Raw genomic sequence first — 12,500 nt, forward strand, 5'->3', positions numbered from 1 at the left:
AAACGTCAAAAAGTCATAAAAACGTAAAGTCATAGTATAGTAAGGCATAAAAAGTCATAAAAACGACATAGTATAGTAAGGCATAAAAAGTCATAAAAACGACATAGTATAGTAAGGCATAAAAAGTCATAAAAACGTCATAGTATAGTAAGGCATAAAAAGTCATAGTATAGTAAGGCATAAAAAGTCATAAAAACGTCATAGTATAGTAAGGCATAAAAAGTCATAGTATAGTAAGGCATAAAAAGTCATACTATAGTAAGGCATGAAAAGTCATGAAAACGTCATAGTATAGTAAGGCATAAAAAGACCTAAAAACGTCATTGTATAGTAAGTCATAAAAAGTCATGAAAACGTCATAGTATAGTAAGGCATAAAAAGACCTAAAAACGTCATTGTATAGTAAGTCATAAAAAGTCATAAAAACGTCATATTATAGTAAGGCATAAAAAGTCATAGTATAGCATGGCAAAAAAAAGTCATAGTATAGCATGGCAAAAAAAGTCATAAAAAATTCATAGTATAGTGAGGCATAATAAGTCATTAAAAAAGTCATAGTATAGCATGGCAAAAGAAGTCATAAAAAAGTCATAGTATAGCATGGCATAAAAAGTCATAAAAAAGTCATAGTATAGCATGGCAAAAGAAGTCTTAAAAAAATAATAGTATAGCATGGCATAAAAAGTCATGAAAAAGTCATAGTATAGTAAGGCATAAAAAGTCATAGTATAGTAAGGCATAAAAAGTCATAAAAACGGCATTATATAGTGAGGCATAAAAAGTCATAAAAAAGACATAGTATAGTAAGGCATAAAAAGTCATAGTATAGTAAGGCATAAAAAGTCATAAGAACGTCATAGTATAGTAAGGCATAAAAAATCATAAAAAAGACATAGTATAGTAAGGCATAAAAATTCATTTTATAGTAAGGCATAAAAAGTCATAAAAACGTCATAGTATAGTAAGCCATAAAAAGTCATAAAAACGACAAAGTATAATAAGGCATAAAACGCCATAAAAACGACAAAGTATAGTAAGGCATAAAAGGTCATAGTATAGTAAGGCATAAAAAGTCATAAAAACGACAAAGTATAGTAAGGCATAAAAAGTCATAAAACAACATAGTATAGTAAGGCATAAAAAGTCATAAAAACATCATAGTATAGTAAGGCATAAAAAGTCATAAAAACGTCATAGTATGATAAGGCATAAAAGGTCATAAAACGACATAGTATAGTAAGGCATAAAAAGTCATAAAAAGTCATAGTATAGTAAGGCATAAAAAGTCATAAAAAAGACATAGTATAGTAAGGCATAAAAAGTCATAGTATAGTAAGGCATAAAAAGTCCCAAAAAGTCATAGTATATTAAGGTATAAAAAGTCATAAAAATGACATAGTATAGTAAGGCATAAAAAGTCATAAAAACGTCATAGTATAGTAAGGCATAAAAAGTCATAAAAACATCATAGTTTAATAAGGAATAAAAAGTCATAAAAATGACATAGTATAGTAAGGCATAAAAAGTCATAGTATAGTAAGGTATAACAAGTCATAAATAGGCATAGTATAGTAAGGCATAAAAAGTCAAAAAAAGACATTGTATAGTAATGTATCAAAAGTCATAAAAACTGCACAGTATTGTAAGGCATAAAAAGCCATGAAAATGAAATAGTGTAGTAAGGCATAAAAAGTCATAAAAATGACATAATATTGTACAGCATAAAAACAATATAGTACAGTAAGGCATACAAAGTCATTAAAACATCATAGTATTGTACGGCATAAAAAGTCATAAAAACGACATTGTATAGTAAGGCATAAAAAGTAATAAAAACGTCATAGTATTGTAAGGTATAAAAATGACATAGTATAGTAAGGCATTAAAAGTCATAAAAACTACAGTATATAGTAAGGCATAAAAAGTCATAAAAATGACATAGTTGGTAAGGCATAAAAAGTTTAAAAAAAGACATTATATAGTAAGTCATAAGAAGTCATAAAAATAAAAAATTATAGTAACTCATCAAAAGTCATAAAAATGTTATAGTATTATAAGGCATAAAAAGTCATAAAAACGACAAAGTATACAGCAAGGCTCAAAAAGTCATAAAAAGGACATAGTATAGTAAGGCATAAAACATAAAGACGTCATAGTATTGTAAGTCATCAAAACGACATAGTATAGTTAGGCATAAAAAGTCACAAACAAGACATAGTATAGTAACGCATAAAATTGACATAGTATAGGAAGGCAGGAAAAGGACATAGTATAGTAAGGCATATAACGTTATAGTATTAGTAAGGCATTAAAACGTCAAAAACTGTCAGTGCAGTAAGACATAAAACCTCAAAGTACAATAAGGCATAAATACATCAAAAAATGTCACGGTACAATCTTGCACAAAAAAAACGTCAAGAAAACGTCATAGTATAATTAGGTATATAACTTCATAGTTTATTAAGGTATTAAAAGTGTTTAAAAATTTCATAGCATAGTAACTGATATAACGTCATAGTATAATAATGCATAAAAAAATAAAAAAATGTATATTATGATAAGGCATCAAACCGTCAAAAATGTCATAGCATTGTAAGTCATATAATGTCATAGTGTAATAAAGAATAAAAACATCAAAATTTGTCATAGTATAATAAGGCATAAAAATGTCAATAAACATCATGCTATAGTAAGATAGTAAAATGTCAAAAACTGTCATAGTGTAGTAAGGCATAAAACATAAAAGTACAATAAGGCATAAATACGTTAAAAAAAGTCACAGTACAGTCATGCATAAAAACGTCAAAAAACGTTATATTATAGTAAGCCATGAAAATGTCCAAAAACATCATCGTATACTAATTCATAAAAACATCATGAAACGTCAGAGTATAGTATATAACTTCATAGTTTACTAAGGCATAAAAATGTCAAAAAACGAAGCATATAACGTCATAGTATAACAAGGCATCAAAATGTCACAAAATATTATTGTATAGTAATGCCTAAAAATGTCCAAATACGTCATAGTATAATAAGCCATAAAAACGTTACAAAACGTTGTTGTACATTAAGGCCTTTCTCTTCTGTCTCTGATTCAGTCTCTCACGGCTAGTACCCATCTGCCCATAGCATTCGTTGGTCTGGTTGGTTAGTTTGATGCACAAGGATGACAGATCGTCAGTGATAGGGTGAGAGAGAGCAGGGCGGGCCAAGCAGCGAGTCTTTTCATAGACAGACAGACACTTTTTTGGGGAGGGGGGTTCTTTCATTTGTGGTGAAACAGGAAACATAAAGGATTAGATATGGTTATTTTTTATCATTATTCTTTTTTTCATCCTTTTGTTCTCCTGCACTATACATTTTTCAAATATTATATATTTTTTTGTAGGCTACCAAAGCCTTTGTTTAATAGTACGTTAATAAATTAATTTTAAGTTAATAAGTAAAGTTTGAGTTAAGAAGTTGATTTGAAGTTTAAGTTAATAAGTTGTAAGTTGAATAGCTACTAGTAAACATCTGCCAAAGTTGTGTTATGTACATTTCATTATGCATACATTACTTTATCTGCTTTAACACTTAGGGTTTGTGTTTGAAGATTATATTTAAAAATTTGCACTGTGAAATGATCTGAGGATAATCTGCTGTTCATGTTCCTCCAAAAACTTATTTTTTCATGGTCTCTCTGTCACACTCTGATGTTGGCCTAAAGTACTCAGCTATGATAAAATGACAATTATAGAATCCTGTTGAGTTATAATAAAGAGATGGAGATCATTCCTCAACATTTGGAGTTTCTAACTTAAAAGCTATTTATATAGCTTATTTCTAAAAACCATTGTTAAAAAAACACTTTAAACTTTAAGTATGAATCTTGATTAATATTGTTTATTAATATAAACAATGTTTTAAGTTACGATTTACCACAACTAGCCCCCCATTCCAACCTTGGGCCAGCGGTGATCGGGCCCACGGAGCAGCGTACCCGCTGGGGGGGGCATCCTTTATTTTGCTGCAGGGAAGGTGGCAACCATAATAGTAAGGCATAAAACGTCATAGTATAGTAAGGTATAAAACGTCATAGTAAGTCACCAATAAACCTTATGTGCATGTCTTTGGACTGCAGGAGGAAGCTGGAGTACTCGGAGAGCTCTCACACAGTCACAGGGAGAACACGCAAACTGCACATAAAAAGGCTCGAACCAGAATCTTATCTCTGTGAGGTGGCAGTTCTAACCACTACTCCATTGTGCTGCTCATAAATGGTTAAATAACATCGGCTGACATTTTCTGGTGAGGTTAGGTATCACTGTGATATTTTCACATGAGGTGAGCCTTCAAAGAGCCCCCGTCCTTTCAGGCAATCAAATGCTAGCATGCCTAAATCGGTTGTCTTGGAGACGTAGCCTCTTGGAGGGCACATTGTAATGACCTAATATGACTTCGCTGCAAACATAGTGAGAACGAGTTCATGAAATATTGGTAGGGATAATTCTGTCCTACCAAAATATGCAAACCAACACCCCTGTGTCAATGACATGATGTGCAAATGAGCAACAGAAAACCGATTGCACCACGGTAACAATTTTTTTTTGTTTTTTCTTTGCAGGTGCCCTGCCGCGACAAGATGCCGCCCCAGGTGGCTGCCCATGTCGCTCCGTATCTACATCCGCCATTGCCGTTGTAAATTTTTAAAAAGGACACATCTCAGATTGGCTCTGGAACATGACAGGACAACATTATTTTTATTTTAAAAGAGGCTGGAGTACACCGGCTCTTATGTAAAAAGAAATGAATGAGTCTTTGATTAACACTAACATAAACAACCAACATTGAGAATAAATAAAGAATTTTAATGTACATTTATATACTGTAAATGTATCCAGAATACATGTAGTAAACAGAATTGTACACAGTAACAGGATATACTTTAACTTCCATACTTTGACTGATATTTCAAGTGTGCAGATCAGTTATAGCATCAGATATGTTGCACTGCTTTGTGGAAGATGGAAGAATATTCAAAGAATAAACAGCATAGAAGTTATCTGGAAGAATCCCATCATGCAGTGCAGTATATTGCAGAGAACTTTGGTATGTTATCAACCAAAACAAAGCATGTTAGTTAATTTACAAAATCAGAGAAAACAGCATCTGGATCCATGTGGATGTCAAACACATTTCCCCACAGTTCATTAGTCTGATTCCTTCTAAACTAGAATAAACAAACCACACCTGTTTCTGCTTCTCTTCAAATCTGAACTTTGTGATGGGTTCACTGAGATATTTTGTCATTTCTTCATCGTGACTGAAATGAAACCATATTTAGGATTACAGTTTGATCCTTATTCTCTGATCAGATATTTTTTGATAATAAATCTTTACATTATGGAGTCTGTGCTGGCACTAGTATTGTATTGACACCAAAATCCAAATATTTAAAATGATTGATATTGATAAGCTTAATTTATGGACACTAAGAGCAAATGTAACAGATGAGAAAGTCAGTTGTGTGACAGCTGCCTGTTTAACCCAAAGACATCAGACTGGAGTTTCATTAGTTTCACAGTAACTGCTGGTTTTAACTCTTAAGTGTCTATTGTGACAATTGGAAACCAGGAGTCAAACCTGTTGACCTGTGAGGTGTTAACATGTTTAGTTTCCATCCATCAGATATGGCCACCAGGTTTACTGAATGGTCTGGATCATTCAGGTGACGTCTGAAGAGAGACGGCTGATCTAGTCTCAGATCTAAATGCTGTTTTCTCTGCAGTTGAACAGCAGCTTGAGAACAACACGACACTGCAGCGTGCAGGTTAAAAACTCTGATTATCTCTAATAATCAATAACTCTGTACACATTATTATTGTAAACTCAGTCAAGTTTAAACTACTGACCACATCAACAGTTTGTAGTTACATTCAACAGTCATTCATTAACAAACACTCTGCATAAACATGTGCGAAGCTTCACTGTGACTCAGAGTGTCTGTTTGATTCACAGAAACACAGAAACACTCTGAACTCAGATTTACTGCCACCTTCTCCACTTTTTCTTGTTTTGTCACTTTGAATGTCAGTGGATTTTAATTGAAACATTTTCATTATGAGCAACAGAAAAAATATTTTAAACTCATTCTTTAAAAAACTCTAAAACAGACCTAAATTATTTGAAATATTAAACTCAAAAACTGCAACATTTTCTTGTTTCTGTCAGATATTTAACACTTTGGAAATTTAATTGTATTTCTGTTGTCTGATTGTTGCTTTAAACTGGACATAAATTATTTATAAGGTTAGATTTGTGGAGATTCTGCTGATCAGCATCAAGTTGATCCACTGATATTCAGGAAGACAATAAAATATAAAGGTGTTCTCTTCATATATTTTATATTTTCAACCTCTCACATACAAACATGTACATATTGTGACATTTTACAGCAGATTAAGCCCCAGATTTCTCTGAGTCAAACACATTGATATTAACACTCTGATAAATCATTATTGTCTTCTGATCAATACTTTTCTATTGCTAATGTTTCATCACATCTCTTTAAAAAAAAAAAAAAAAAATGCTTGTAACTCTTAAAAAAAATTGTCTGAAGGAACGAGAATCTAAAGAAAATCTACCCGAGACTGATGAACTGTGGATAAGTCCCGCCCACCGACACCTGGACTCTGAGCACGTGAGGTTAAAACTTCATGAGGCTCTCAATCAGTTTAAAATGTTTTAGTTTGTTTCCACAAACAAAACTTCTGTCAGCTGTAAATAAAGACACAAAAAACTGTTTGTTCTGCCTAAAGCTTAGGCCTGATCTTAAGTTCTATTTGACTTTGAATCTAAACTGAAAGGATGAGGAAAAATGTCTCCAACTCCCAAACATCTGGAATTTCCAATGAAATCATCACAGATGTGACAGAAAAACTGATCGTCAGCTGAACGATGGCTATCAGCTAACTGTCGGCTGACTATCGGCTGAACCATGGCTGTTGGCTAACTGTTGGCTGACTGTCGGCTGTATGATGGCTGTCAGCTAACTGTCAGCTTACTGTCGGCTGAATAATGGCTGTCGACTGACTGAGTGCTCATTGTCTTGGCTCTGAAACAAAAACTTTAAGTGTCTTTGAAGTAAAACTTTTCGGTGTGAGCAAAGTTTTGTTTTATTTGTGAAGCTCAGTCTTTGCAGCGACAAACAGAACTACGCCGGCCAATCAGAGCACTGTCCTTTGACATGTCATATGGTTCACAGAGGAGACAGCAATGATGTCACTGAGGCCCTGGTGACATCACATTGTCCTCTCCAGGTTCCCAACAGTCTCAGTGAGAAAAACAACTTATAAACCAACAACAAAAATAAAAACAATAAGTTAATTTATGAATCCTGTTGAAATAAATGTATCTGTAATAAACAGCACAGGGAGAGAAAACAGCTGCTCTGACTCACAGCTGTTCACTGAAGATGTATAGTATTACTGTGTAATATTTACAGTATTACTGTATTTTTACAGTATTTGTATTTATATTAACAGTATTACAGTATACAGACAGAGTGTACGACACACATGCAGAACAGCAGAAACCAGTTTCATACTTTTAGAATAAAAGAGTCACTTCCTGTTTTCTGCAGATTTCTGTTCGAACAGTGTTTTATAATAACACTATCGTATTGTAGATACTGTACTGTTGTTTTAGTACTGTACTATGGCAGAAACACAGATTATAAAGTTCTTTAAACTTTGAAGAGCTACATTTTATAAACGTTCTTCGTCAGCATTTAATGTAAAAGTAATTCATTTAAAATGACCTTCTCTCTCTTATTACTGCAGATACAGTTGTTATTTACAGTTTATACTCAGTTCTGAATATAAAACAGGTAAAAATCAATCTGTCTGCAGCACGTCCTGTCTGACCTGATGATAAATTCTGATGTTCTGCTTTTAAAACAAATGCAGCCATAATTTAAGGTATTAACCTATTACAGTCCTCCCTGTTCTCTGATGTGTTTCTATTACTTTTAAAAAATGTGAAGAGAGTCCCATCTATCACCTGTGACATCATCAATCTGAATGACTGTGATGTCATTTTGTTTACTATTTCATCACTGATGTTTCTCTGTGAAAGTGAAACAGGGTTAACTGAAACAGCTCCACTGCAGACACTGCAGGTGTTCATACAAGTGACACTGTTTCCAGGTGTTTCCAGGTGTTTCTATGACAACAAATCTTCATGATATAATTCCACTTTTTCCAGGATCCTATAAAGAGTCTTAAGTTTTAAATCTGTGCAGTGAAAATGGAAGACATCTGTTCAGTAAGCTTTAAATCATTAACTCATGTCTTTATCTCTTCATGTACTGAAGTGAAGCTCTATGCTTTTCTGTGATTGGTCAGATGGCTGCTGTGATTAATTACTGTGTCTCTAGGCTTCTTCTTCTTCTTCTCTTGTTAGTTTTCTTCTTCTTTTGTTTTACCTCCTGTTCCCCAGCAGCATTTCCTCCTCCAGAAAAAAATCACCACTTCCTGTCCTTTCAGTTTCCCTTTGTCTGTCCTGTGACAGACCCCGCTCGCAGATGATGTCAGAAGAGCAGATCCCACCTCCTGTGAGACCATTAGTATAGCCTTTGCCCTGGGGGTGTCAGAAGAGCAGACTCCTCCTCCTGGTCGGACTGTTTGCTGAACAGAAAAAAAAAGTATCTTAAACCAACAAGTCGACAAATTTTACTCTTCCACCGTGGAGCTGGTTTGGAGCTTTCAGTCATATCACATGATTTCCTCCACGGATGGAGTTACCATGTTGTCATAAGTTAAACATGAAGCCTTAAAGTATCCTTACCGATACTTTAAGGCTTCATGTTTAACTTCACTCTTCACAGTTTACCCAGCTGCATCACTTCTATCTGTATGCGTTTCCATTCATGTTTTCTGATTTCTTGTATGTGGTTTGTCCTCAGGGGCCACCGTAGTTTTCCCTTCAGGTGGACCTGGTCCAGCCTGATCTCTCATCATCCTGTCTTCAGGCTGATGAGACCTGTAGTCCTGCATCTGTTTCTAGTTCTGGTTTAGATCTAATGGTCACTGACGGGCTGTGTGTTTGTGTGTGTGTGTGTGTGTGTGTGTGTGTGTGTGTGTGTGTGTGTGGTGTGTGTGTGTGTGTGTGTGTTAACTGTGTCACCTATGTCGTGTGTGTTAGGGTTACCTGTGTCAGGTGTTGCTGTCGGTCTTGTTGTTTCTTTTTCCAGCTGGATCTCTGGCAGACTAAAGATGGACGTCGCTGAAAGAACAATCACAATGACTTTGTGATGTCATTGTACACAGTAACATCACATAACTCTGGGGTCAAAGGTTGTGTTTAAACTTACTGTCAGGAAGTGACATCACTCTGACTCCAAGGTTACTGAAGTAACGATGATTCAACGACTCGACTGCAGAGATCCTCTTCTTCCCTTCAAACTACAGTTTAAAAGTTTAAATTAAAACTTTATCATCCAGTTCTCGTGAAAACAGTTTCAGATATGATGATGTCACTTTTTCTCTGCGACACATTTACTGACCTGCAGGAATTTTGACAACAGCTCCACTCCTTCACTGCTGAGCCTGAACAACACACACACACACACACACACACACACACAGTGTTATTTGGTGCATTGAGCCTTTATTAATAGGGTTATTGTCACATTATTATATCTCCCAAATTTAAATAATGAAGGGGGGGGGTACTGTTGTGTACTTGTGTGTAGTATTGTTGTGTACCTGTGTGTAGTATTGTTGTGTACCTGTGTGTAGTACTGTACCTGGGGGTGTGGTTACTCAGTCTCTCTGCTCTGTACTGAGGGTAGTTGTATGTCACAAACTCCTCATTAGAACTGATCCCAGGCCAGCTCTGCTCTGTCGGAGTACCTACACACACACACACACACACACACACACACAAATACATCAAATACACACACAAATACATCAAATACACAAATACATCAAACACTGTTTCCATGAACAAAAATATCAGGAGCTTATTGGTTCTCACCAAGCAGTTTGAAGATGAAGTGAAGCTCCTCCTCCACCGTGGAACCAGGAAACAGAGGTCGACCTGTGGCCATCTCATAGAAGATACAACCAACACCCCTAAAGACAGACAGTCAGGCAGAGAGACAGACAGACAGACAGACAGATAGAGAGATAAACAGACAGAGAGACAGACAGACAGTTTAGAGATGAACAGAGAGATAGACAGAACGACAGACAACAGTTTAGAGACAGACAGACAGAGACACAGAGAAAGAGAAGATCAGAGTCTGATAACTATAAAACACCTGAGTCTCAGGTCGTGTTCAGAAGAAACGTGATTGCTGTTACAGTATTTAATAGTAGTAATAGTATTGACACTACAGTACACTGTTTTAGTACTACAGTATGCTGCAGTAGTAACAGTGCTGACACTGCAGTATACTGTAGTAGTACTGAAACTATACTACTGTAGTAGTAATAGTACTGACCACATGTCGATGTGAGTGGAGTAGTCGGTGCTGCCCAGCAGGATGTCCGGTGGTCGGTACCACAGTGTCACCACCTCGTTAGAGTACGTCTTTGTTGGGATCGACTTCGCTCGAGCCAAACCTGAAACACACACAGCACCTGAGCAACCTCGTCCCGGTGACATCATCATTATCTCAGTGACATCATTATGTCACATTCATTTGTCCAATGACCACTATAATAGTGGGTCCTGATCTGACTGGTCACCTGTGGGAAAATGAGGGGGCTTGACCAGAAGTGGGGGGCTGAATGTGAATGGCTACAGAGCAGTGGAGGATGACATCCTGTAAACAGTAAGGTAAGTTAGCATGTGAGAGCCAGCTCTCTTTGGGTGGAGGCCATCACTCAGGCGGAGAGGTACAGTACACAGCATAAATGACTACACCCTCGCTTATTCCTGACAAACTGTGAATTCTCTTTACACACTAAAACTCAGACTTAACCCATTGAATCACTCAGATCTGAATCACACAAACAGTTATAATTTTTATTGAACACAGACATTAACCTCTGGATTTAATAACTGGTCAAACTGTGACTCTGAGCTTCTTTGTTGAGCTTCTGGAGTCATCTCAGCTGGACATCCACTTCTTTGGAGAGTAGAACTGAATTATCTCCATTTATAGACAGTTTGTATGGCTGTTGACTGATGAAGATCTAAACCCTGTGACCCTTTTAGCTTCATGCTCATCAACTCTTCTTCATCCACAGTCTCTGAGATCTTCGTTGTGAGGCCTGGTTCACATCAGATGTTTCTCTAAATGATTATGTCTTGTTTATGAGTAATGTCTCTAACCCACATCTCCAGTCTGGTTTCACTGACTGGACTCCAGGTCTAATAACTCCAGACTCCAGTTAGCTTCTATTCATGTCATTAGTCGAGGTTCACACACTGTTTCAGCTACACTGAGAATGTTTGAAGCAATGATTTCGACACAAGAACAGCACGAGTTTTTAGTCACAACCGATTGTGTTTGTTCATAATTGTAACATATAGTTAGTTCAATCATGGAAATTTAAAGAAAAAATTCAACCAAAACATAAAGTTTGCAGCAAGAGTAAAAAATACACTGGAACTGACTCATATCCAAGTTGTTGCTGCTAAAGTCAGGACTGCTCAGTCTCACCCTTACGACTGTGTGGTGTTTGTGTGTCTGTTATGTGTTGCACTGACGTCCTTCATTTACCCTGTATGTTAAGCATTTGTGTGTAAATGACAAACCTGAACATGAACGTGGTGGACTCACCAAAGTCTGCCAGCTTGAGCTCTCCTCGCTCGTTGATCAGCAGGTTTTGGGGTTTCAGATCTCGATGGAGAACTTTCCTGCGGTGACAGTATGACAAACCTCGCAGCAACTGGAAAAGAAAGAGCTGGGGAGAGAAAAACCAGTTCAGTTCAGAGATGAGTTGATGGTAAACTGGACCAACAGAAAATAAACTGGAGAACAAAGAGCTGAGGAGAGAAAAACCAGTAGAAAGAAAACAAATTGTTTAACTATGTTCAACTGTAGGGGCTGCCACTAACGACTCTTTTTCTATCAATTCATCTATTGACTATATTTTCAATTAGTCAATTAATCTAAACAATTAATTTTCCTCTAGAAAATCTAATTGACAAACTCACATGATCCAGATTCAGGCCGAAACATTTTCTCAAAAACTTATTCAGTGTAAATTCTTACAGCAGATGACTACGGCTTTATGAGAGTATTTATCAGCTACAAGGACAAAAGATATTGAAAAGCTCTTCCCACTAATGAACAGACAACACTTGAAGTAATCCACGTTTGTGACTGATCGCACTGTGCGCCATGAAAAATAATAATCACAAAATAACACTATAAACCTTCTTCATAGGTGAATATCATGGTGACTTCAGAAAACACTTTTTAGCCATTACTCGAGATTCACAAATTTCACACAAATGGTTCATATTTTATAAGATTCAGTTTTTTTTGTGTTGCG

The 12,500-nt window shown here is 35.9% G+C and overlaps 1 protein-coding gene across 2 annotated transcripts in view; it reads right to left on the minus strand.

Annotated features, from left to right (window-relative positions):
* Window positions 1-4,832: 4,832 nt before the first annotated feature.
* The window catches only part of cdk16 (cyclin dependent kinase 16), a 17,479-nt gene continuing 9,811 nt past the window's right edge, over window positions 4,833-12,500 (minus strand). For both annotated transcript variants that reach the window (XM_023406149.2, XM_023406147.2), the window contains 8 exons: window positions 11,783-11,906; window positions 10,496-10,616; window positions 10,027-10,124; window positions 9,794-9,899; window positions 9,551-9,593; window positions 9,359-9,449; window positions 9,196-9,270; window positions 4,833-8,672 (listed from right to left, as the gene is read on the minus strand). In XM_023406149.2, coding sequence (XP_023261917.1) covers window positions 8,635-8,672; window positions 9,196-9,270; window positions 9,359-9,449; window positions 9,551-9,593; window positions 9,794-9,899; window positions 10,027-10,124; window positions 10,496-10,616; window positions 11,783-11,906 — 696 coding nt within the window. In that variant the 3' untranslated portion in view covers window positions 4,833-8,634. The remainder of the gene's footprint in view (window positions 8,673-9,195; window positions 9,271-9,358; window positions 9,450-9,550; window positions 9,594-9,793; window positions 9,900-10,026; window positions 10,125-10,495; window positions 10,617-11,782; window positions 11,907-12,500) is intronic.

This window comes from Seriola lalandi, unplaced genomic scaffold (assembly GCF_002814215.2).
Source record: "Seriola lalandi dorsalis isolate HSWRI2012SDOR001 ecotype SW California unplaced genomic scaffold, Sedor1 jcf7180002054296, whole genome shotgun sequence".
NCBI lineage: Eukaryota > Metazoa > Chordata > Actinopteri > Carangiformes > Carangidae > Seriola > Seriola lalandi.